The sequence below is a fragment of the Neolamprologus multifasciatus genome, chromosome 3 (genome assembly GCF_963576455.1).
Source record: "Neolamprologus multifasciatus chromosome 3, fNeoMul1.2, whole genome shotgun sequence".
Lineage (NCBI taxonomy): Eukaryota > Metazoa > Chordata > Actinopteri > Cichliformes > Cichlidae > Neolamprologus > Neolamprologus multifasciatus.
This window is the reverse complement of record NC_140441.1, coordinates 7,651,022-7,678,111: the sequence shown is the minus strand read 5'-3', so window position 1 is coordinate 7,678,111 and position 27,090 is coordinate 7,651,022. Positions and strand designations below refer to the sequence as shown.

The following is a 27,090-nucleotide window of genomic DNA, read 5'->3' as shown; positions in this document are numbered from 1 at the left end:
GTCGTTTTCTAAAATGGATATACATTTTCAGACAGTGATTCTGAAGTTTGTGTTCAATGTCTCAATGACACCTGTTGAGAGAAAAAAAAGAAAACATGCAAAAAGAGAAAAACACAATAAACACAACACCGCTGCAATAACATAGATATGTGTATGTAACAGTAAATACTAAATACTGAATGTTATTGTACAGCACGCAAGACCGACAGAGCACAATGGGCTTTGAGGTATCCACCAATAAAGACATAGTTTGTGTCTGTGCACACCTGTGTGGATGAGCGTGCTTGTATTCCAAAGGTTTCTCCATGTAACGATCTGCTAGAGGGTGTGGGGAGCCATAGCCCCCTCCCTTCTCAGAGAAACCTCCGGACGGTATGTACCACCGGCAGATAGAGGAGGTGGTTGATATCCAGAAATCCTACCAGTGGCTGGACTAATCATGGCAGCACAAGAACAAGCTCTGAGTACAAGATCTGTGTAAAGATGCTCCAGAGACAATCCAGCACATAACAGCAGGGTGCAAGATGCTAGCAGGCAAGGCATACATGGAACGCCATAACCAAGTGGCCGGCATAGTGTACAGGAACATCTGTGCCGAGTATAACCTGGAAGTCCCGAGGTCAAAATGGGAGACGCCCCCAAGAGTGATGGAGAATGACCGAGCTAAGATCCTGTGGGACTTCCAGATACAGACGGACAAAATGGTGGTGGCTAACCAACCGGACATAGTGGTAGTAGACAAACAGAAGAAGACGGCCGTAGTGATCGATGTAGCGGTTCCGAATGACAGCAACATCAGGAAGAAGGAACACGAGAAGCTGGAGAAATACCAAGGGCTCAGAGAAGAGCTCGAGAGGATGTGGAGGGTGAAGGTATCGGTGGTCCCCGTGGTAATCGGAGCACTAGGTGCGGTGACTCCCAAGCTAGGCGAGTGGCTCCAGCAGATCCCGGGAATAACATCAGAGATCTCTGTCTAGAAGAGCGCAGTCCTGGGAACAGCTAAGATACTGCGCAGGACCCTCAAGCTCCCAGGCCTCTGGTAGAGGACCCGAGCTTGAAGGATAAACCGCCCGCAGGGGTGTGCTGGGTGTTTTTTGGCATATGCAGAAAGTAGGTTTAAATGTTTAACACATTTCTTCAAGTCAAAAACTGTTGCATATAATTTAATTTCTGATTAATGTACATGTACATAAAATTAAAAGATTAAAAGTAATAAAACAAATTTTAAAAAGTGACTTTTTCCTATTTTATATGGTGAATTATGCATAAAAAATAGAATTGGGCTGAAAGCTCTACTGCTTTATTACGTATTCAGCGTGTGTATCATATTTTTTTTAAGTAACTAAAGTAATAAAGTAACTAATTATTTTTGAAATAAGTAATCAATAAAGTGGAATTATTTTCTTGGAGAAGTAATCAGTAATTATGAACTAATTACTTTTTTCAAGTAACTTGACCAATGCTGGTCCCTAGCAGTAGTAGTACTAGTATTGTGCAATAAAGGTGCACGCAGGCTTGAAAAACCATCACTCTTCTGGCTTTCAAATGATGAAAATATATTACATGTGCATCATCCCTCCCACACAGCTCTTTCGCATGGATCAGGTGAAATGCCTGACTACTCCACTCTTTCATATGTCAAAGTGAGAGTCAGTCTCTCCTAAACTGCTTTATTGATAAGCAGTTTTAGTCATTGGTAAACGGTAGTGCCACCTCTATTTAAAAGTGCTTTATCTGTGGATCAGGGAGGGGCCCCAGCTCGGCACACCCTCATTATATGTTTAGGTGCACCAGCTCTGTCCAGCATCCTCCCCTAATACTTGATCCAACTCATCACCTGAGTGTCTAGAACATATGGCTGAAGATCTGATGCTAGAATTACAAAATCAATCATCAACCTGCAGCACATGCCATATTCAAACATGGTGTTTGTTATGGTAACCTTGGCTTTGGAGTCCAGTAACAGAACACCACTTAGGTTCACATCGGGGAGACAGTTTCTCCCAATCACACCCCTCCAGGTGTCAATGTCATTGAATATATAAACAAACACACACACAGGGTCCTCCCTCTACTGTGGGCTCAGAGCAGTGGCGGACGATGAAGGCGGATTCAGACCCCAGGAACAGCTGGATAAACTGTGGAAGTGAAGACTTCCTGTGTTTGTGCTCATTTTAATGTTTGTGTCTGTGGTGGGTGTGACTGATGCCCTAGAGGCATCGCACGGGCATTAAATGACCTGCGGATGTGCAAACCTCTAAAGTCAGTCTGACAGGAACACAGCACTCACTGATGGTAAGCTTAGATAGTTCCTAAATTTATATTTAATCTATATTTAGTGCTAACAAAAGTGGTTTGTTTAGTTTCAGGTCTTTGCTTTTACTTTTTTCTGTTTTGTTTGTTTTATATCATTAAAATATTTCCTGTTATTTAATGATTTTATTGGTCCTGATATGAATTTCTAACAAACTTCTTGTTAGCTCATATTTCTATGGGAGCTTTAAAGATTTATCCAATCTGTTTAGTGGCTTAATTCATTTATGGGGATGTGATTTAAATATAACTCACATTGGGCAGTGCTTAGATTCATTTATTTTGGAAATGTGACTTTTTGTAGAAAACAAAACCAAAAAACCTCAGCCCAGTTTAGAACACACACATTAAGCTGATATTTTTATTTAATCTGAGTATGAATACAAGAAAACCTAAATATGTGGAGGAGCATGGTAGTGTTTTCTGTTGACTTTAAAGTGTGTTTGTTACTCAGGTCAAACAATACCGCAGAAGCAGAGCTGGTCTTCATATCCTGCTGTGTAGACCATGACGGAACCGCAGGGTGGACTCTCACCACTGGTAAGTTGCAACACTGGGTACGGCACCCTGAGCTTTTCTGACACATATAGCACCAGTGAATCAAACTAAAATGACAGGTTGAGTAAGAAAAACTGCAGGGCTTGATATCCTGATGGTAAAAGTACTTTAGATCTGTTGGCCCAGAAACTAACCCAAAATGTGAGCATTTAGATGTTGTGTGGTCATTACTAATAAAATGTTTTAGGCTTAACTTTGGTGATCATGTCTTCAGAGATCCACAGTCTCAGATTATGAGAACATTTAATTTATGCAGGACTGGGTATAATTTGGTATAATTGTTTCTATACTGAGGGAATTCATACTGTTCGGCCAATAAATATTTGAGTAGAGACAACTATTCTAGTTTTGGTCAGGTACACGTGTACCATGAAATGTACATAAAACAGTGCAGACTTCCAACTTTAATTCTGTGGGTTGGACAGGAAGATGCATAAAAATGTAAACTAAAGCATTTTTGTTAAAACAATCCCTTTATTTCAGGGGTTCAAAATTAATTGGACAAATTAAATAACTGAAAATAAAATGTTCATTTCTAATACTGAATTGAAAACAGTTTGCAAGCAATGACAGCTTGAAGTCTTGAATTCATGGATGTCCAGCCCGTTCTCACTCCCGAGGCAAAAGGAGACCTTCAGCGTTCTTATGGTACGCGGCGGGTTATGGCTGAAATCCAGTGCAATGACGCTCCCGCGGTAATAGACGTTCCAGCCCTGTATTCCAGCCCTAAACCTAACCTTATCCCTAGCCCTAACCATAACCTTTTTCCTGAGCTTAACCAGGACTTTAATGACGTTAAATAGCGTGTTTCTAAACGATTTGAAGAAAAAGAGCGAACATGTGTAGATTGAGTCCATACGGTTCTCATATTTCCTCATTTTTCCGAGGTCGTCATTCAGGAACGTGGTGGGTAGCCGAAAACGTAATATGTTGACGATTTGTCACCTAGCGTAAAATGTTACGCTTTGGGAGTGAGAACGTGTTGCGATGTCACCAGATACTGAGTTTCGTCTTTTTAAATGCTCTGCCAGGCCTTTACTGGAGGAGCATTTAAGTCGTTGCTTTATTTGGGCCTTTCTGTCTGGAGTTTAGTGTTCAGCAAGTGAAATGCCCTACTGGGTTAAGATCAGGTGACTGACTTGGACATTCAGAAATATTCCACTTCTTTGCTTTAATAAACTCCTGGGTTGCATTGACTTCATGTTTTGGGTCATTGTCCATCTGTATGATGAAACTTAACTGGGTTTGAGCAGACAGTATGTCTCCGAATGCCTCACAATTCATGCGGCAGCTTCTGCCCTGTGTCACGTCATCAATAAACACTAGAGTCCCAGTGCCACTGGCAGCCATGCACTCCCAAGCCATCAGACTGCCTGCACTGTGATTTACAGATGATGTGGTATGTTTTGGATAATGAGCTGTTCCACACCGTATCCATGTTTTTTTCTTAGCATCAATCTGTTAGAGGTTGATCTTGATTTTATCTGTCCAAAGAATGTTTTTCCCAAATTGCGCTGGCTTCCTTTTTTTTTTATTTTTTTTAGAGAGAAAATCCATTCTAGCCTTTTTATTCTTGAAGCTTATGTGTGGCTTGCACCTTGCATTGAACCCTCTTTCAATCAATGTTGTCTTCACGGTAAACTTGGATATTGATACTTCTACCTCTTTGAGAGTGTTTCTCACTTGGTTGGCTGTTGGAATGGGGTTTATCTTCACCATGGAAATGATTCTGCGATCGTCCACCACTGTTGTCTTCCCTGTCCAGGTGTTTAATGTGTTGCTGAGTTCACCAGTGCTTTCTTTCTTTCTGAGGATGTACCAAACTGTAGATTTTGCCACTCCTAATATTGTAGCAATTTCTTTGATGGGTCTTTTCTGTTTTTGCAACTTAATGATGGCTTATTTCAGCTGCATGGAGAGCTCCTTTGACTGCATGTTGTCTGTTTACGACAAAATATTTCAATGAAAGCACCATACCTCAAATCAACTCCCGGCCTTTTATCTGCTTCACCGATAATGACACAATGAAGGAATTGCCCACACCTACCCATTAAAATACCTTTTGAGTCATTTGTCCAATTGACTTTGGACCCTTTATAACAGAGTACAAAGTAATTTTTAAGATATCAGGGCCCACTGTTTTGTTTTGTTTTTTAAGGTCCTGTGATTTGCACCTAACCCAGCCCTTTGCTAAAGACCAATTTGACGGCATAGTTCCTGATATTACAAGGACATTCAAACCCCTGCACCACAACAAAGTCATTCACGGAGCGATAAATCAGGAAAAATACATCAGTAAAACTGACAGCAAAAGATCAAAAAGGAAAGACGAGCTTCATGTGAAAAATAATCCTCTTCTAGAACTGCTACACTTTGCAAAGCCATACCGCTTTAATAGTAGCTTTTAATTGTGCACTCTGGTCCTGACAGGTCAACAGGATTCATGTAAATTAGCTTTTGTGAACTGATGTAATCCAGTGTTTCTCTCTCTGTCCCAACAGGATTTACAGGGTTATAAGTGGGTGAGTTGGCGAGTGTGGTTGTGTCGTCTGGGTTTCGTGCTCTCCCTGGGTCTCCTGTGGATTGCATTTTACTGGTGGCCACGGTTTGCTGTCCTTGTCCGCTGCAGTTCCTGCCCTCCAGCTTTGGCAGATGTTCTAATATTAAAAGTGAGGACACCCAGACACTGGATTTTTTTTTTTTTTTTTTTTTTTACAAATTTTAATTTACCTGCTTACAATTTTGTTCCACATTATTCCTCCATGTGCTAACATGCAAAAGAAGGTTTACCATCTATGCTTTGTTACTTTCACATTCATTTAACATGAAATCAGATCAATCCATTCAATTCAGTTTTGTTTTATATAGAACCAAATATAAACATTTACTCAAGACAGGTAAAGACCCTACAGTAATACAATTAAAACCTCAACAATCATATAACCTTCTATGAGCAAGCACTTTATGACACTGGGAAGAAAAAACTCCCTTTTACCAGGAAGAAAGCTCCAGCAGAGCCAGGTTCAGGGAGGGGCGGCTATCTGTCCGATCCTACTCTAGGAACCACAAGTTTGTGCTTTAATGGGGTGAAATGGTATTATAAGGTCATTAAGATAAGATGGGGCCTGATTTTTTTAAGACTTTGTATGTGAGGAGCAGGATTTTAAATTTCTTTCATTTAAAGCTCTCAATTAAATGTCCTCTCTGTTATAGTTCTGCCACTTGCTTTGTTTTTTTTATGGTTGTTTTGATCCCACATCATACGTGAACATGTTCCGACATGGAAAATTGGAATATATAGAGTAAATTTGCACAGGGAATTTTAAACCTTGACAGTTGCTTTTAGTTTTTCTTCTTGACCACGTTGTAGATTGAGCTGTATGTTCAAAAAACAACAACAACGTTCTTTTGTAGTTTCCAAGAACACAAAACCTTTATCAAAATAATTTATGTTTAAAAAAAATATATGTTTTTTCCCAGGACTCTTCTGGCCAGCAGTCTGTGGTGGAGGTCCTCACTGAGGAGGTAGAGGAGGGCAGGTCAGCTCTGTCACCTCTAACCTGTCAGCTCTTACATATTTAGAAGAACACTGAAGTAAAACTATGTGTCTAGTATAGCTAACTTTGCTGATTCCTTACAGTTTGGAGCTGCTGGGAGAGCTAGAGGAGCCAGACTGCAGAGATACTGTTCATCTGTACACAGGGGAGGTAATGTGAGCTGTCTTTAGTAAATTATTTTCTGCTGACTGATTTCTGTCAAGCCTGTGGAAAAAGTGAGCTTTACTTGTTTACAGAAAACGCTGCTGCGGTACTACCTGTTTGAAGAGCTGCGATACATCTGGGTGGACAGGAAGGGTGCTTTCTGTCGTGTTAGGTACTGGAAAAAGAAATAAAACTGTGAGATTTAACTGTTAAATTCAAAAGGAGAAAATACCTCAGAGCCCACTGACATATTACTACAATTTCTCATCTCCGGTCTTAGTTCTCTTCATGAAGACTGGACCTGCAGTAAACTGTATGACTTCCAAAGCGGACTGAGTCCTCAGGAGCAGAGCTCAAGGTAGGAAAGGATATATGAATGGAGAAATGATCAGATTGTTTTTAATCCAACAGGATGACTGTAATTTCTTTATATGACTTTTTCAGGAGAAGCATATATGGAGCCAACCTCATCAATGTACCAGTAAAGCCTTGGATAAGGTTGTTGTTTGAGGAGGTGGGATTATAATCACATTATTATTATATTTCTATTACTATTATTATGTACATGTATTTTTTTAAATCACAGTGCTTCTAAATATTTGAAGTATTAATGTCAAGGGCCGAAAGGCCAGTGTGTGGGAGCTGAACCAAAAAGCAGACTCAAGGGACAATCAGACTGAGAATTTAACAAAGCTTTATTGAACACAGCAGTGGAAACGTAGAAGTGTAGCGTGGGTCTCTGGTGTGCAGACACTTAATTTATAGAAATGTCACATTAAATGACCTCTTAAACTATTTCTATCTTTTTCTGTTTCCGTAGATCCTCAACCCGTTCTATGTGTTCCAGCTGTTTGGCATTGTCCTTTGGATAAGTGATAACTATTATTATTATGCCACAGTGGTCCTTCTACTCTCTGCCGTCTCCATTGTTTACTCACTTTATGAGACCCGCAGAGTGAGCATGTCATGTGACACAGTATTAAATTACAGTTTATTTGGTTTGTCTTTGAAAATGAATGTTAATAATTAATTACGCTTCTTTTTTTTCTTTTTCTTTTTTTACATTACTTCAAAGCAATCTACCACTTTGCATAACATGGCCATGTTGGTCACAGACATCACGATCCTCAGAAACTCAGGAGGTGAGTTTTAAGTGCATTCATACATCCATCACTACTATATACAGCTACTGATGACACAGACAGAGGGGTAGGGCTGTGCGATATGACCAAGATCTCATAATCTGAGATAAGACATTTCTCATCCCGATAACAAAATATATTGCAAAAAATTTACATTTTCTGTAAATTCTTTGGTTCTCGGGCAACTCGACTTGCGTGAAGTGTTTTCAGCTGGACATCGTATACCTGGAGTCGAGTGTTTTCACCGATGACACTATACACTTTTAGATATAATTAGTAACGGCTGCCGTTTTCTTTGTGAGTATTTACTACATGGCTTTCTGCGGGTAAAAGCCTGTTCAAACCTTTGAGTCTAAACTTTGTTTTGAGCACCTGATGGCTTTTTTTTTGCTTCTCATACATAAACATTCTCATGATGTTTGTATTTTGTATTGTATTTGTATGCATGTTTCTATGTATTTTGTCATCATTTCAGTTTATTTTGAAAAATCTCAACAGGATCTTCAACTTTATCGTGAAAGGTTTATGTGGACTATTAATTATTATGTTAATTAATTATTCATGACAGCATGTAACTAGAACTGTGTAATAACTTGATCAGTTTCAGTCCATCACATAAAATCATTTGGTTCACAGCACCTACATCCAATGTGACCATATTTCTTTCCAAGTCCAACAAAAGCTTTCTGTATTACCTTAAACGTGTACGGCACATTCGGACTGGGGCCTTCTTCCCCGAGGTGATCTCCTACCACGGACCCATCTCCTAGTGAAGCTCACTCCAGGCACCCTGCTCATGACATATCATATCATGGTGGTGGACAATACCTTCAGCTCATCCTTGAAACACCCACAACCGTTTCCTGAAAATGCCGTCATACCCAAATACGGGCATGTTTTTAACACCATCCTACTCAGTGGAATTTTCCACTGCCGTGCAGCTATCCTATACATATATAACCCAGTGGTGCCAAAGTAATATTGGTATTGATAAAAAGATGATATTTTTAAAATATTCAATTCAATTCAATTCAATTCAATTTTATTTATATAGCGCCAAATCACAACAAATGTCGCCTCAAGGCGCTTAATATGTCATCAATACACTATGTTGAATAAATTTCTATCTTACTTTCAACACTACTCGTTTTTGCCAACAGGTTTGAATTCATCTCAGGATGGTTAAAACATAGCTTCTTCAATAAGCCATGGCTAGACATATAACAGGCACTAGGCAATAATACAGAGATTTCAGACCTACCATTCATTAGCTCAAACATCAAATGACACATATACTTTAAAAGCATCAATATCAGCTCCTCTCTGACAACATCATGGGAGTTTCTAAAGATAAGTCCTCACTAATCCCATGCAAATGTACATGCATTTGGAACAACAAACTACAGAACAATAGTCTGATTAACTTCCCAGAGGAAGATATTAAATACTTGGAACATATTTTTGGAACAGACTTTATTATGTTTGAGAGCTAGGATAGGATAAAAGACATTTAAGCCTAATCAAGTCGAATTATGAACACCACCTATTGTGCTACAATTTCTTAGTCTAAAAACTCCCAAATTACTATCGAAAATATACAGGACACTCTCCAAAATAGATGAATCATTATCCCTTCCTATTGCAAAATGGGAGGATGATCTATCAGTCAGCTTACACCAAAATGTTCTGTCCATCAGTTCAGAGGTTTTGGTGCCAGATATGGGATATATCAGCTATAGCTTTAAGTCATCCATTTTAGTGAGGATAGAAATGTAGATTGACTCCCTCTTCACTAAAATATACTGTTACGGTGACCACGTCAGTCCAGATGCTTCACCAATCAGTCATTCTGTCTCCCACTCCCGTCTGCCTTCAGTCATAAATAAGACCCTGAGATACTTGAGCTCTTCCACATGGATCAGCACCTCATCCCCAATCCATGGTCTCAGACTTTGAAGTGCTAATTTTCATCGCAGTCCCTTCGTCCTTGGATGGAAACTGCCCCGCTGCAAGTTTTTCTCTACTTGGCCAAAAAAAGCAAGGCTACCTTTATCTGTTTGTTGTTTTCTGTATTAAACCCATAAATGTAATTATATATAGTTATTCTGAGTTCTATGTTTTCCCAGCAAAGGAATGTGTGAGTTCGATAGACCTGGTCCCCGGTGATTGTCTCATCATCCCACAGAAAGGTCTGCTGCTTCCATGTGATGCTGTGCTGCTGGCTGGGGAGTGCCTCGTTGATGAGAGCATGCTTACAGGTACATAGCACACCTCAAAAGGAAAACCAGAAAGAGTTTATTGCTGCCCTAACAAAATAATAACTCACTACAAATGGGTCAAGGTCAAGGTCAAATTTATTTATATAGCACATTTCAAACAGCTGATGCTGCACAAAGTGCTTAACAATATAAAAATGGCATTAAAAAGCAACAATGTAATACAATAATAACAATAAAAAACAATAATAGGACAATAAAATAATTAAAACAATAACTAAAACTAATTCAAATAAGACCAAAATGCTTGGGTCATAATGTGTTAAACGCCAGGGCATAGAAATGTGTCTTTAGTAATGATTTAAATTGCTCAAGTGTTTGTGCAGATCTAATATTTAAGGGGAGACTATTCCAAAGTCTGGGACCTGCCACAGAGAAGGATCTATCACCATGGGTCAAAGCAAAAGCAAGTCAGTCTGAAAATGTAAGGAGTAGAAAGCACAGATATTTGCTGAAAAATGTAGGGAGTGAGAGTAAAAAGTAGCCAGAAAAAAACTACTCAAGTAAGGCAGACAGAGTTAAACTGAAAGTGAGTTTATTGTCTGTTGGTGGTAAAGAAGCCCACAAACCAAAAGGAACACTACAAAACTATAAGCTACTGAAACCTATAGTTAGAAAAAACACAATGGGAGGACAACATTTATATGCACACACAGAAGGGTAATCAGGGAAGTGGAGACAGCTGAGGAGAATGAGACAGAGCTGAACTAAATCACAGAGGACAAGACAAGGGAACCAAAACTAAAAGTGAAGCACAGAAACACTAACTTTCAAAATAAAACAGGCAGTAAGACAACAGGGAAAACAACGAGACATAAATGAACTAAATACAGGAGATTTGACGCAAGAGAATAATAATAAAAGTAATAATAATAATAATAATGACTTAATTTGTAGAGTGCTTTTTCAAAACACAGAGTTACAAAGTGCTTCACCGTTTGAATAAAAGCCACACATTAAAGATAAGTATACATGTTCAAACATACAATACATAAATTACACAAAAAACACACATAAACAGACACATAATCAAACCTATGGTCATTCCAAAATACATGCAAATATTTGTAACTATAGTAAGAGTACGATAAATAGCAAACTGCACAGTATACACAATATAGAGTTTAAATGTAAATGAAAAATATAAAAATGTAAAAAGCATATTTATTATTTATTTTTTATATTTATTTTTATTTTAATCTCTGTGTGCAGCGCTTTGTGACTACCTGTCTATGAAAAGTGCTTAATAAATAAACTTTATTTACTTACTTACTTACTTACTAAGAGGGGTTTTCAGCAGTCCTTTGAAAACAAATGACAGAATCAGCTGACCTGATTGGCTGACAAAGGCTGTTCCACAACTTGTGCACCACTGGTTTTCGTAAGGGACAGTCAGAAAACCCCAGTTGAAGGATCAGGGAGGCTGGGACACTGACAAGGTCTCAGAAGCTCTGCTGTATAAGGAAGGGGCTGTAACTTTAGAGCTTATATATATATATATATATATATATATATATATATATATATATATATATATATATATATATATATATATAACTTTAAACATTACACAAATCAGGAATCAAATTGAATATTTAAACAAACACAATCCCAAAACTCTGAAAAGAGCCAGGACTATGCCATCATCTGTGACCCAGCATTTTGAGTTCATTTTGTATATTTTGATTTCTTATATTTTGTTCAATATATGTTTAGTTCTGATGTTGCCATTATTAGTTAGGATTTGGTTGAGTTTAATTCTAGTTTAGGTTTCCATCTATGTCCCCTTCTGGGAGTCTGTTCTTGTCTTCTGTCTTAGTTGTCATGCATTTCTTATCTGTGTGTTCCATATTCAAGTCATGCTGTCATGTCACATCTCTCAATGTTTCCTGCTTTATTGTGAAGAGTCAGGTGTCTCCATGCTTTGTTCTACTTCCCCTGTTGTGTCATTATGTTAATTTGTGTCATAAATATTTGTCTCTGTTATATATAAGAAACAAATATTGTTCGTTTAATATGTTGGCATTACTAAATTTGGCTCATTGCTTACATATGTGTGTAAACATAGCTAGCTAACATTAACAGTGCAGTGAATCCTGCTTGTGCCGTGATATTCAGGACTGCAAACCAAGCAGCATCACTGACTTTCAGCTTGTTGTGTTTGTGGATATAAGACTGACTTTAATTATCCATAAAATCATCACATTCTCTGTAAGATTAAGGTCGACTATTGAACGGCGTATATTTTAAAGTAAAGGCATTAAAACCAAGTTAGTACAAACATCGCTAACGTCACATAACTCTGCTGACATGTGGCCAACAGTAATGTTTTAATGTTCTTCATTATTAAACATTTGCACATAAATAAGTGACATAATATTCAGTACTTACTTTTGAAAGTTTACTCTTCGTCCACCCCGCTTCAGCCATCCGCCGTTTTTTTTTTCGGCAAAATTATCCACACCCACGTAATGAAGTCTGGGATATGTTGGGCCATGAAGGATACCAACCCATCCTTAAAATTCAGAGAAATGAAGGACGCATTTGTGGGCCACATTTCGAGCAGCCTTTGAATTGGACGGCCTTCATCACGTCGCTGTGACGTAATCGCCGTTTAACGCTGCAGACCCTGAACTGGGATAGTCTTCGTCAGGTTGTGTGTTTTGCATCCCTCCATGTCATGGCAGGTTTCTAGTGTTCTCATGGTTCTCTTCAGGGCATGTTCATGTTAAAACTAAGTTAAAACAAAAATTAAAAGTTACTTTTTTAGAAATCAGTCAAGTTTCTCCTTGGAAACACTTGATTCATTCAACTTTTTTACTTTTATTGGATTGCAGTGACCTGCTTTTTATGAATGCACCTGCCCACTACATAAAGATGTTGGATACTGTCTAACATTGTGCTTTACATTTTTTACTGCCTATGGAAATTGTGTACATCATTGTTAATGGTGTGCTGCTGCTAAATATCCATCTTTGTATATTCGCAAACTTTCCCATTGGTTGGTCTTTATCTATAAATCTCTCCTTGGGCTGGTTCCCTCTAATTAATGTGTTGGTATGGGTAAAAAGCACAACCAATTATTCTCATAATATCATACAATTGATTGTCCCAAAAAGGATAAAAAGGCTCTTAAATATGCTGCCCCTGTTCCCTGGAATAATCTGCAGAAAGAACTGAAATTATTAGAATTGGTTTCCTTGGGGAACTTGAAGTCCATCTTAAATGAACGAGAGAATAACTCTTTACGTCAGTGTGGTTGTTTTTAATGTCACTCTTAAAGATCTGTTATTGTATATTTTTCACATGTTTGTACAGGATATTGTATTTGTTTTAAATGTTATACACTTATGTGGTACAAGTATTTTTGACTTTTATTGCCATGATGCCAGGTCTCTCTTGGAAATGAGATTTTTAACCTCAATGAGATTTTAACCCGGATAAATAAAGGTCTAAAAATAATAATAAAAGTTAACTCATAGTTACCATAGTCAAGTTAATCCCAGGTTAGGCCTCAATTTTATTCCACAACTTAGACATCCACATTACTCACACTCTCATAACACATACATATAGGGCCTTGGGGGTGGGCAGAGGACAGTCTGTGTATTCAACCTCACCTCTGGCGCCGGTGCCCACCTCTCAATTTTAAATCCATGTAGACATTGAGGGTTCTCGGGAGGGGCCGTGCTAACACCTGCTGCTCTCTGGCAGCAGCACCATGCTCGCCCGTGTTTTAAAAGCACTTTAGAACAACACGCAGCAAAACTACACATGGGCGAGAGGAGGGAGGTTTGGGGTCTTCACACACCCCCGTTCTCGGATGGCCATCGGGGCGGGGGGGGCTGGGAGGAGGTGTTGCCGTCCGATTGGGATCTGGGATGCGGGGCCTCCCTGCTGCTGTGGAGCCTGGGGCAGCTGATAAAAATTAGTAAAATTTGAATGAAATCGAAAAACAAAACGCTCTATTGGGTGAGTTTCCAGGCCTGTCAGTATGCTAACCTCTTCCAGTTAATTTCAAATTTTCCTTTGAAGAATTTTTTAATAGAAGTTATTTTTGTTATCTCTGTCCAGGTGAAAGTGTCCCAGAGCTAAAAACGCCACTGCAGGCAGGTGACAGGCAGTACAGGTCAGACACAGAGCACAGACACACCCTGTTCTCTGGTACTAAGATCATTCAGGCCAAATGCGGGAAGTCGGGAGATGATGGTGCTGTTGCTGTTGTCACAAACACTGGTAAGGAGAGTAACTGATGAGCTCAGTGCCTCTAAGCACAGATATTACTGAGTGGTCAAGGTACCCTTAGTCAAGTCATGTCAAAAACTTCCTGTTACCTTTTTTTTTTAATCTAGTGTGTGGTTACCTGTGTTGACATCATCATTAAAGATTAGTGTTTGCAGAATAAATAAGAATAAAACATCTGTCCTAACATCAGAGGACTGGGTCCTCCCACAGTTTTACTCCTGTTCTTACTGTATTCTTACACATATCCTAATAATTATGCATAACATTTAATAAAAGAAATCTCAAGTTTCTACTTATAAAAGGAAAGATATGTTTTTCAGTTGTGATTAAAAACCTGATGTTACCTGGAGATTCAGTAGTTAGTGCCGTCGCCTCATGAAGATGACACTTGTTATTCTGCTTGTGTCTGTGTGGCTTCCTACCAAAGTCCAAACAGATGTTATGTTAAAATGGAATTGTTCTTTCAGTTTAACACTTAGATAATCCAAGTCTGAGAAACTGATTGTTAGAATAACAAAATGTCTTTAAAGGAACTGCTTAAGCCACCCTACAGTTTCTGTACGTTCGCCAATTTTCTTCCACAGGGTTTTTTACAGCCAAAGGTCACCTAGTCAGCTCCATTCTGCACCCTCAGCCAATCAACTTCCGCTTTCACCAAGATGCTGGCAAATTTCTACTCCTGCTGGGCATTGTTGGTAAGAAAAAAGGCAACTTGACAGATTTTGAACCTTTAAACCATTAAAAGTTGCTCCAACATCTCCAACATCATCTTTCTGCAGCTTTCTGTGGCTCTATTTACATTTTTGTGACCCTCTACAAACAGAATGTAAGTGCTGGTTTTAATTTAGACAGTGTATTTTATGTCCTGTTATATCTTCTCATCTTGCCTCTGTCATCCCCCCAAAACCCCATCCCCACAAAGACTGTCTGCTCCAAGATTGGTTGATTGATTATTGGATCAACCACAACCACAGATTTTAATCCAATTCAGTTCAATTCTATTTAATTTATATAGTGCCAAGTCATGGTAGGTCCCTCAATGTGCTTTTGATTGCAAGGTAAAGACCCTAAAATAATACAGAGAAAACTCAGAAAGAAGTCCTAGACAGAGTTATAATTCCCTTTTAAGCGTGACTCTTAGCCCTGTCTACCCATCTGGAGAATTCAGAAAACACTTTTGTTTGCTGTTATCTATCATCCACCAATTTCACTCTGAGTTCTTGTCTGATTTCTCAGACATTTTGTCTGTACAATAATGACATACAGAGAAGTGGGGAATTCATTTCAGATGTCTTTTTGCTGTAACTATCATGGTTCTGGGTCATTTGACCCAGAATTTTGTGTTTCTTGTGTTTTTTTGTCTATTTTTGTATTATGTTATGGTTTAGGTTAATTTAGCAGTCTTGAGTTTATTGTATGTTTTTAGCTTCTTGTCCTTTAGGCCCCTCTTGTGTTTGTGCACCTCTCTGTGTTGTGTTTATGTGTCTTTGTGTGTGCGTCCTTGTGTCTTGTTTCTGTCTTCTGTTCCCTTGTTCCCCTCATGTTCATTCCATGCCACCCCTCTCTGTCATATGTATCCATGTATTCACGACTCCCTGGTGTAACGCTTAACACATTCCTTCAATATTTATATTATCTTAGAAATTTTGGAGAGAGTAGTTGCAAAACACCAAACAGACCATCTGCAGAGGAGTGGTTTATATGAAGAGCTTCAGTCAGGTTTCAGAGCTCATCAAAGCACAGAAACAGCTTCAATGAAGGTTTTAATTGGTCTTCTTATGGTCTCACCCCAACTGGTCACAACAGATGGCCACCCCTCTCTGAGCGTGGTTCTTCCTGGGGTGGGTTTTGTCTTGTTAAAAGGGAGTTTTTCCTTGTATTATTTTTAGGAGCTTTACCTTACAATATAAAGCACTTTGAGACCACTTTTTTTGTCATTTGTTACCATATAAATAAAACTGAAATTCATTATTATTTACCTAAACCCATGAGTAATCTGTGGTTTGATGTGTCTAGGCAACCTGGCAGGAGCTGATTGTTAGGTGCTTGGATATTGTGACCATTGCAGTGCCACCTGCCCTGCCTCTTGCCATGACTGCTGGCACTATCTATGCCCAGAAAAGGTTGAAGAAACAGGGTATATACTGCATCGATCCACCACGCATCAACGTCTGTGGGAAGGTCTCTCTCTTCTGCTTTGACAAGGTCAGGAGGGAATATGCTACCAGAAGCTCAGTGTGCATGTGGAGATGAGTTCCACTTTATTTACATGTAAGTATTTCTTTTAATAAGAGGACATTTGTTTTCCCAGACAGGAACTCTGACAGAGGGGGGTATGAATGTGGAAGGAGTGATTGAGGGAGGACCTGATGGTTTCTCTGAGCTTGTCCATGACCCCAGCCTCCTCCTTCCAAAGCCCCTCCTGTTCAGCCTGGCCTGCTGTCACACTCTTACCCTGCTAGAAGGTCAGCCCCAAGGAGACCCTCTGGAGCTCAAAATGGTTGAGTCCACTGCTTGGGTATGAATGAATAGATATTTTAATTAACTAATTTCAAGGCATTTCATTTTGCATGTCTGTCATTTCATTACTTTTGATGTGTTTTTTTTAAGGCAATTAAGTTCAGTTCAGTTGTGTATATAGCGCCAAATCACAGCAACAATTGCTTCAATGTGCTTGGTTAGGTTAGCTTAGATTAGTTTTGATCAGTATATTTTTTGTAACTTTCTAGACTCTCCATGAGCCTGAGGGAGATGGGAATGTGGTGCCTGCAACATTTGGAAGGCACAAAGTTTTGGCATTGATGAGACCTCCAACTCAGTCTCGCCAGGACGAAGAGTCACGAGAAATAGTGAGTCTTGCTATCATTATTCGTATAATGAGTTCATGTTTTTGTAGAATGAGTAATCTCTTTTTAAGTCTGCTTTCTGGAGTTATGCATTTATTGTTCTCTTTCATGTTGCTCTCAGTCTGCAGTTGCGCTTGTGCAAAGGTTTCCCTTTTCCTCTGGCCTGCAGAGGATGAGTGTAGTGACTGTGGCACATGGATGGGACTCAGCTCTCGCTTTCATGAAAGGATCACCAGAGATGGTGATAAGCCTCTGTCGGCCTGAAACAGGTTTGGTCACAAATTCTATATAATAATGTGCAAACGTCCTGATCCAGACTTTCATATAATTTTTAAGTTGTTCTTCACCAATATCCCAAAAGCTTGATTCTGTTCATCTGGACGCAGCATTTTCAGTGGGAGAAACCATGAGTACCATTCACAGAGAGTTGGGGAATGGCTGCAATCACAGCTTTGTAAGATGGTGAAAGATGTACCCTTATCAATTCAGAGATGGTCTTTCCCTTTTTACGTGAATGGCCTCCTTGACTCCCCACTCAAACCAGCGTTCCTCCCTTTCCACAATGTGTACATCTTCATCATTGAAAGAGTGTCCACTGGCCTGTAGGTGTTTATAAGATTGGGGAAAAAAGACTGAAGAAGTCACTTGGATGAGTGAAGAAACGTTTCTCTTACTGAAAATTCTAAATCCAGATGAACAGAATCAACTTTTGGGATTCACATACCTGGATGACTGAGCATGCATCAAGACACTCTTCACCAATAGTCTTCCAACTTTCTGAAGGTTTTTTAATCTGACCATTTTCAGATGACTGTTACAGTTTGTTAAGCCTCTGACCCATCATACATAAATTAATGAAAAAGCTTCTAACAAAGACAGTTTACATTACATAGTATGTTTCCACCAACAATATGATTTCCAAAGAGCTGTTATCTGAAACCTTGGCATACGTCAGCATGGTAAGCGGTGTGTTCTTAAAAATCTGAAGAAATTGGACAAAAGAAGTGTGAAGTCTAAAAACATTATAGCAGCTGAAGAGCCATTTCCTTAAATAAAGAGGAAACAATCCAGCAGCCCTGACACAGGACCTGAGAGATGATCTGGACCTTCACCTGATCATTCACTGTTCACTAAAGCCTATTCAGAAATGATCTCAGTGAAGGATGGCTGTCAGGAAGACATAATTAATGAAGGGAACCAGGAGGAAAGGCTGAGGTATGAAAATTCAATTTAGTTTTATTTATATAGCGCCAAATCACAACAGCAGTCGCCTCAAGGCGCTTTATATTGTACAGTAGATCGTACAATAATAGATACAGAGAAAAACCCAACAATCATATGACCCCCTATGAGCAGCACTTTGGCGACAGTGGGAAGGAAAAACTCCCTTTTAACAGGAAGAAACCTCCAGCAGAACCAGGCTCAGGGAGGGGAGGGGCCATCTGCTGCGACCGGTTGGGGTGGGAGAAGGAAGACAGGATAAAGACATGCTGTGGAAGAGAGACAGAGATTAATAACAGATATGATTCAATGCAGAGAGGTCTGTTAATACATAGTGAGTGAGAAAGGTGACTGGAAAGGAAAAACTCAATGCATCATGGGAATCCCCGGCAGCCTACGTCTATTGCAGCATAACTAAGGGAGGATTCAGGGTCACCTGGTCCAGCCCTAACTATATGCTTTAGCAAAAAGGAAAGTTTTAAGCCTAATCTTAAAAGTAGAGATAGTGTCTGTCTCCTGAATCCAAACTGGAAGCTGGTTCCACAGAAGAGGGGCCTGAAAACTGAAGGCTCTCCCTCCCATTCTACTTTTAAATACTCTAGGAACAACAAGTAAGCCTGCAGAGCGAGAGCGAAGTGCTCTAATAGGGTGATATGGTACTACAAGGTCATTAAGATAAGATGGATCCTGATTATTTAAGACCTTGTATGTGAGGAGCAGGATTTTGAATTCAATTCTGGATTTAACAGGAAGCCAATGAAGGGAAGCCAAAACAGGAGAAATATGCTCTCTCTTTCTAGTCCCTGTCAGGACTCTTGCTGCAGCTTTTTGGATTAACTGAAGGCTTTTCAGGGAGTTTTTAGGACATCCTGATAATAATGAATTGCAGTAGTCCAGCCTGGAAGTAATACAAGCATGAACTAGTTTTTCAGCGTCTTTAGAGATGTTGCGCAAATGGAAGAAAGCAGTCTTACATATTTGTTTAATATGTGTGTTGAAGGACATATCCTGGTCAAAATGACTCCAAGGTTCCTCACAGTGTTACTGGAGCCCAAGGTAATGCCATCCAGAGCAAGAATCTGGTTAGATACCATATTTCCAAGCTTTTCAGGGCCGAGTACAATAACCTCAGTTTTATCTGAATTAGGAAGCAAAAAGTTAGCGGCCATCCAGATCTTTATGTCTTCAAGACATTCCTGCAGTTTAACTAAATGATGTTATCTGGCTTTATGGATAGATAGAGCTGGGTGTCATCTGCATAATGACACTAGTGATGTGTTGGTCGTGAATGAAACGGCTCTTAGAGCCAGCTCTTTGAAGTAAACGATGGGAAGGAGCCGTGTTTTTTTTTTTTTTTTTTTTTTTATTTCTCTCACCCTCTCACTCTCTCACTTTGCTTCACTTCACACCGCACAAGAGCCTTGTTTTTGCACCAAGCAGATGGAGGAGGGGCGTAAAGAAAATGAGTGACATGGAGAGAAGAAGCAAAATCTGGAACCAGAGTGTAGAGTCTGCAAGAAAAGGATATCATATAGAGTCGGCTCCACAAAGAACAAACAAACAAACAAAGAACCAAAGTTGTTATTTTTGGTTACTAAAACTTTAAAGTAAAATTCACTAAGATGTTTTAGACATATTTAAGTAATTCCTTCATCTTTCAAATGTGTAGGTGTAGTTCATTTGCAATGATTTTGATTTTCTTTTTTTTTGCTTAAATTTACATTCATGTCTTTTGCATTCACTGCTTTTACATGACAGTGCCGGCACAATTCTCCAGCAAACTGTGCAAATACACCAGTGAAGGCCTCCGTGTGCTTGCACTGGCTTATAAACAAGTAGATGTGGACTCTGATTTGAACAACATTGAACGGTGAGAACAGTTCAGCAAAGTGAATAAGTTAATTTTCTCTTTCTTTTGCTTAAATAAGCTGCAACAGCTCTGGCTTTGTGTCCACAGAGAGGAAGTAGAAAAGGAAATGCATTTCCTTGGGTTCCTGATGATGAAGAACCTATTAAAGCCTGAGAGTGCAGGAGTCATTGACGTCCTGAGAAACGTAAACATTCGCAGTGTGATGGTCACTGGTGAGGAATTTTGTGAACGTCTCTTGGTGTAAAGCATGACGTTTCAGACACAATCACAGTTTCTCTGATCTTTGGTCTTTGACATAAATATCAAAATTAGATATTTCAGTGGATGATCATGAGGCTTTGTCTGTTTTGTCCTCATTCACACAGGAGACAACCTTATGACAGCTGTTAATGTCGCAAAAAGCTGTAAGATGGTGGGATCTGATGAAAATGTGATATTTGTCACAGCAACTGCCCACACTGACCAGGCTGCCCCCACCCTGAAATTCAGATTGGAAAACCAAGGAACCAATCCTGACCAGTGTCCAGCAGAGGTTATTACTCAGATTCTTATTCATGCAGCAGTCTAGTCTTCAGTCTGGATTGTACTCTATTACCGACAGGTGGTCTCTGTTCTGAGGTTAAAGTTAAACCAAAGTTAAAAAACATCCAAGCATACATCATCACTGATATCATCCCAGGACATCTGTGTGTCTACAAATATGAGAGCAAATGATTGCTCAATGCATCACTGGGTGATTGGAGCATTTTATACTAAACTAAACTCTGACTTTCACTGTGACATGGATAACCGTACAACCACGAGATGAATTTTTCAAATGTCAGGATAGAGTGTGGTTACTGTCGCTGATGTTTTGTTTTTCCTCTCTGGTCTGCATTAGGGTGACTATCACTTGGCTATTGATGGCAAGTCGTTTGCTGCCCTCTGTGACCATTTCCCTGATTATCTCCCGAAGGTAAAGTGAGCTGTGTGTTCTCTGTGAGAATAATGTGATTTTGGAAAACTAGAGGAATGAATGTAAGTCCACACCAGGTGAAAAAAAGGCTTTGCTTGAATTGTCATAATATTTGTAAAAATCTCCAAAAGTTGATTCTGTTCATCTGGATGTAGCGTTTTCAGTGGCAGAAACGTTTCGTCACTCATCCAAGTGACTTCCTCAGTCTCAGCTGACTGCAGGTTTCCCCAAATCTTATGAACAGTACATTTGCATAATGACTGAAACCAGCCCACTGAAGGAACAATGGGCTGGGAGGTCAGTTCCTTCATCATAATCATTCAAATTCTCATGACCATTGAACAACCCCTGATCAAAGCTTATTGATCAATGGCCATGAGCAGTAGTGGTTTTTGATACGGGCAACACGGGCGGTTGCCCGGGGCGGCATCATGGTGGGGGGCGGCATCACGGGCATCGGCAAGCAAAGAAAAATTGCTCGTACTCATGCTGCCCCGACATCATGCCAGTGCATATCGGGAATGTCACAGCCATCGATCGGTTTTCTGCCGCACAATTGCTGGGAGTAAGGGCGCCCTCCGATTGCGAGGTGCGCCTGCTGCTTGCAGCGCAGGGAGGAGAGGGCGGGGGATTTTCTGGCTGGCTGGAGCAGCGTCTAATAACCAACTTGCAAAATAAAACAAAATAAAAACAAACCAACAAACACGAAAACACCAGACATCATGATACAGACTTATAATTTGCACTGATGTTTTTTCGAAATTCTATACATGAAAAGTGAGTGCGAGAGCCCTCGGTGCGCCTGCTCGCTGCTGAAGTCAAAGTAAACTTTATTGTCATCTCCGCTACATACAGTCCAGTAAATAGAGAGAGGAGACGACGAGGCTCCAGTTACAGCAGTGCAAGTAAACAAACAATATATATAAGAAGAGTAAGAAAATAAATATACACTTTAGGACTCAGGGTAAAGGGATCAATAACAATTTAAAATTTATAATTTACAGTTTGATGATTTAAAGTCTCACACACAACCCGTCGAAAGGGGAGGGGGGGGGGTGGCTGCTTCCAGATAGAGCACATTTCATTCATAATGCTGTAAATCCAAGCCCATTATGTATTCATGATCTGAATCCTGGGTTGTGTGAAATCCCAGAAATACACCCTAGACAAAGTGAATCTGTGAACTAAGGTGTCGGTGTGTTAGATCATGGGGGGGGGCAGAGCGAGTGTTCGCCCGGGGCGCCAAACAGGCTAGGACCGCCACTGGCCATGAGTATCATTTACAGAGAGTTGGGGAATGGCTAAGATGATGGCAGATGTACCCTTAGGCCCCATTCTCGATTCATAGAGGGTCCTTCCCTTTTCACGTAAATTTGTAATTTTTTTTTTTGTATTTGTAAAAATACAAAACTGGATCCCTGCTGTGCACAAGCTGTTGATTATTTTTTACAATAATCTGACAGTGAACCTTACCAATGAGCTTACGACTTACCTGCTGTCACTACAGGTTTTGATGCGTGCCACAATATTTGCACAAATGGTCCCTGAGCAGAAAACCCAGCTAGTAAAGGAGCTACAGAACCTGGGGTGAGTTTTTTTTTTTTTTTTTTTAAATTTCAGACACTAAACATGAAAGATGATGAAGAAAGGAGTAAGAAATAAAACACCAGGAGTATCCACAATCAGGTCCTAATTACTGTGAGGTTATGTGTTTGTGTTTGTTTGTGTGTGTGTGTGTGTGTCTGTATTAGTGATGTGTCAGTCACGAACGAGATGGCTCTTAGAGCCGGATCTTTGACATGAACGACGCAAGCCGGCTCCTTATCGCGAGCCGTTGTTTTTTTTTACTTTCTCTCACCCTCTCTCTCGAACTTTTTTTCCGCTTCACTCAGCATACGAGCCTTGTACTTTGCGCTGGGAAGAGGGGGGAGGGGCAGTAGTTACACTTGCAGTAGCACAGGGACAACAACGTCACATTAGAAAGGTATAGTAATCATCCACAACTATTTTCAGTTGCGGATGATAAAGGATTCAGAAAGTTTATTCATGCAGGCCCATATGACAGAGAATATGCATCTTCTTTTTGTTTTCATATTTTAATTTATATTTAATTGTGTTTTGGTTTGCAGTGTTTTGTGTTGTTTCACTTTAAATTTGTTTAAAAGGAAAAAGCTGAAAATTTAAATAGTTAAAAGTTGAAATGTGAATAATTGGGTTTTGTATTATATGACTTATTTATTACATTTTATGTGGAGTGAATAAATAAATGTCTATTTACGGTGGCCCCTAGAGACAAAGCACGTAAAAACTCCAAAACACGTAAAAACTCCAAAACACGTAAAAACTCCAAAACACGTAAAAACTCAGAAGCACATAAAAACTCAAAACACGTACAAAAGACAACAGAAGTGCTCCAGGATGCTAGGTACAGTGTTGAGCTTTTGTTACCTAGTGGCTACACAAGCCAGCAAGTACCAACAACCCGATTTGGTGTGAGGTAGTAACAGGTAAATGAACAGTTTTTTAAATCATTTGAATATACATGAGTGTTTGTGTATAAATACACAAACAATACACATATGCTGTCAATTGTGTAATGTAAGTGATCTAGGTGATCTAGGTCAGCGGTCCCCAACCTTTTTTGCGCCACGGACCGGTTTGTGCCCGACAATATTTTCACGGACCGGCCTTTAAGGTGTCGCGGATAAATACAACAAAATAAAACTAGTACTGGTACCAAAAAAAAGAAGATTTATTCATAACACATGTGAGAAGACCAAGGAAAACCGAGTTAAAGAAAAAAAATGATAACAAAATAATGCTAAAAACCGATAAAAACCCTGAAAACCATACATTTCACACCCGAGTCTCACTCTCGCGGCCCGGTACCAAATGACTCACGGACCGGTACCGGCCCGGGGGTTGGGGACCGCTGATCTAGGTAGCTCTGTTTTGGAAGTTCAGTTTATGCTAGAAATGTGTTTTGGAGTTTGTACGTGCTTTGGAATTTGTACATGCTTTTGGAGTTTGTACGTGTTCTGTCTCTAGGGGCCACCGCATATAATATATTATTGTTAATTATAAATTAATTAAAGCAACAAAACAACCTGAAGAGCCAAAAGAGCCGTCTCTTTTTAGTGAGTCAAGCCGAAAGAGCCGATTCTCTAAAAAGAGCCGGAAATCCCATCACTAACATACACACTAGTGATGGGATTTCCGGCTCTTTATAGAGAACCGGCTCTTTCGGCTTGACTCACTAAAAAGAGACGGCTCTTTCGGCTCCCAACCGGCTTTTCAGGTTGTTTTGTTGCTTTAATTAATTATCAACAACAATATAAAATTATGCACAAAAGGAATAAGTAATGTAAAAATAACGTGGTTTTCTTTATGTATGTTTATATATAAATATTTATAGGGGCCCCTAGAGACGAAACACTCCAAAGCACTTAGAAATTTCAAAACACGTACAAACTCCAAAACACATTTCTAGCGTTAACTGAACTTCCAAAACAGAGCTACCTAGATCACTTAGATTACACAATCAAATTCATATGTCTATTGTTTTTGTATTAATACATAAACACTCATATATATATATATATTCAAATACTTTTAAAAAAAAAACAACTTCATTTACCTATTACTACCACACACCCAATCCAATTGTTGGTACTTCCTGGCTTGTGTAGCCACTAGGTAACTAAAGCTCAACACGGCCCCTAGCATCCTGGAGCAAACGCAAGGCTCTGTTTGCCGTCTCTGCTCAGCGCAAACACAAGGGTGACTTGCAGCGTGCAGTGAAAAAAAGTGAAAGAGAGGGCAGGAGAAAGAAAAAAAAAAAAAAAACCACGACTCCCAATAAGGAGCCGGCTCGCATCGTTCACTTCAAAGATCCGGCTCTAAGAGCCATTTCGTTCGCGACCGACATCAGATTCACATCTTGAAGAGAGGGGGATGAACTCTGCCATGTCAGGTGTGATAAAACAGTTGGGTGATATGGTAATAATAATAAAGGCCACCAATTGTTTTTACTTCTGCAGATACCGTGTAGGCATGTGTGGGGACGGGGCCAATGACTGCGGGGCACTGAGAGCTGCTGATGTCGGGATTTCTCTGTCTGAAGCGGAAGCCTCAGTTGCTTCACCTTTTACTTCCAAAACTGAAAACATCACTTGTGTGCCTCAGCTTATCAGGTTAGAAACCAGAATGATTTAAAAGCCCAAACAACAATAAAATAAACAACCTAGCAAATAAGGTAACACTTTATCATATAGCCCACTACTAAGGGCATACTTATTAATAAATGTAATTTAAACATTTTAAATCACATGTAATATTTACCAAGAAATACTTAAAGGTATGTACACTAGCATCCAGACAGGTGTGGAAACACCTTTAAGGTATTGGTGTGAATGACTGAGAAGTCCTATCCATGAGTAGGGATGGGTACCGGTATCCGGTGCCATAATGGCACGGTTCTGACATAAACGGTAGTAACCAGACCGAAAAGCAGCACACATTTCGGTACTTTTTTTTCCTGAGATGTCATACACTTTGGATTCTAGACATATATATAAAAATAAAAAAAATTCCCTCTTACTCTGAGGGACGGTCTTTGTCATTCAAGCTCAGGTTCTCTACCCAAGACCTGAGAGCTTGACAGTCCTGCGCAGTATCTTAGCTGTTCCTAACTAAGCTCTTCTGGAAGAAGATCTCCAATGCTGTTCCTGGGATCTGCTGGACCCATTCACCTAGCATGGAGCTCACTGCACTGAGTGCTCTGATGTTACCTTCACCCTCCACATATTCTCAAGTTCTCTTCTCAGCTCTTGGTACTTCTCCAGCTTCGCATGTTCCTTTTTGCTGATGTTGCTTTCACTCAGCTTAGATCCGCTAGCCACTGAGCATCGTTGTTATGGGTTACCTCCTTCTCCAATATGCTTATATGTTATCTACTTATAATTGAAATAAATTTCCAACAACAGTGAAAAACAAAGTTTATCAGAACAGAATAAACTGTATTAAGTCCCTACTATACAGTATGTCAAATATAAAGTTGAATGACTAATAGTGCATCCATCATGCACATTAACAAAACAATTAACAAACAAACATTCCTTAGCAAACAAAAAATAATCAATAATTTTTCCTGCTTATCCATTCAGAGAGGGCCGATGTTCTCTGGTCACCTCCTTCAGTCTTTTCAGATACATGTCTCTATACAGCCTGGTTCAGTTCTGCTCTGTCATCATCCTCTGCACGGTGAGTAGCAGGAAAGAAGAACATCATTCCTTCACATTTAACTTTTTCAGCATTCATCTTTGATTTTTGCATCTGAAATGCTTTAGTGTAAAGTTGCACTAACATGTTGTTACTTTGATTCATTTTTTAATCCAGATGTGCCCCCTATCTTCAGAGTGTTTAATGCAAAATAAACCAAAATATTCTAGAATAAGCAACATTTGTTTGTCTATTTTCTGCTGCTTGTACACATTTAGGTCGCAGGGGTAGCAGCCTAAGTAGAGCAGCCACTGTCAGCCTCCCATGTTCCTCTTTCAGTTTTTCCAGGGGGATGTTGAGTCATTTCCCAGCTTTCTGAGAGCTATAATCTCTCAAGCTCTTCAACAGAGCAGTTGTTCATTTACCTCCGCGACCTCATCCCCAGTGATAGACAAATTGCCAGATTCTATTTGCATTACAGAAGGTTTAATGCGTGAGTTACGAGATCCTCAATTTGAGCCCAAACAAAAGTCTTGTTTCACATCCTCACTGAACTCATATACCTGAATTTTTACTTCAGCCACTGTCAGAGTTGCAGTCCAACATGCCAGTACCCATCAGCTGCCTCTAGAGTTTAACCAAGCCCAATAAGAGTCCTTTTTCAGCTTGATTTAAATACATTTTATTCAACTTTATTTAACTCGCAACAGCAGTCACCTCAAGGTACTTTATATTTTAAGTTT

At 39.6% G+C, this 27,090-nt stretch overlaps 1 protein-coding gene across 1 annotated transcript in view; it reads left to right on the top strand.

Moving 5' to 3' along the window:
- The window catches only part of LOC146521366 (polyamine-transporting ATPase 13A2-like), a 35,843-nt gene that overhangs the window by 1,130 nt on the left and 7,623 nt on the right, over nt 1-27,090 (top strand). The window contains exons 2-25 of the mRNA XM_085154938.1: nt 2,768-2,853; nt 5,373-5,540; nt 6,352-6,410; nt 6,512-6,578; nt 6,665-6,744; nt 6,853-6,930; nt 7,017-7,086; nt 7,393-7,527; nt 7,648-7,714; nt 9,841-9,972; nt 14,065-14,226; nt 14,820-14,930; nt 15,015-15,061; nt 16,252-16,440; nt 16,547-16,753; nt 16,965-17,084; nt 17,203-17,350; nt 20,061-20,172; nt 20,260-20,384; nt 20,538-20,704; nt 21,053-21,127; nt 22,635-22,714; nt 25,168-25,320; nt 26,293-26,389. Coding sequence (XP_085011064.1) covers nt 2,821-2,853; nt 5,373-5,540; nt 6,352-6,410; nt 6,512-6,578; nt 6,665-6,744; nt 6,853-6,930; nt 7,017-7,086; nt 7,393-7,527; nt 7,648-7,714; nt 9,841-9,972; nt 14,065-14,226; nt 14,820-14,930; nt 15,015-15,061; nt 16,252-16,440; nt 16,547-16,753; nt 16,965-17,084; nt 17,203-17,350; nt 20,061-20,172; nt 20,260-20,384; nt 20,538-20,704; nt 21,053-21,127; nt 22,635-22,714; nt 25,168-25,320; nt 26,293-26,389 — 2,682 coding nt within the window. The 5' untranslated portion in view covers nt 2,768-2,820. The remainder of the gene's footprint in view (nt 1-2,767; nt 2,854-5,372; nt 5,541-6,351; nt 6,411-6,511; nt 6,579-6,664; nt 6,745-6,852; nt 6,931-7,016; nt 7,087-7,392; nt 7,528-7,647; nt 7,715-9,840; nt 9,973-14,064; nt 14,227-14,819; nt 14,931-15,014; nt 15,062-16,251; nt 16,441-16,546; nt 16,754-16,964; nt 17,085-17,202; nt 17,351-20,060; nt 20,173-20,259; nt 20,385-20,537; nt 20,705-21,052; nt 21,128-22,634; nt 22,715-25,167; nt 25,321-26,292; nt 26,390-27,090) is intronic.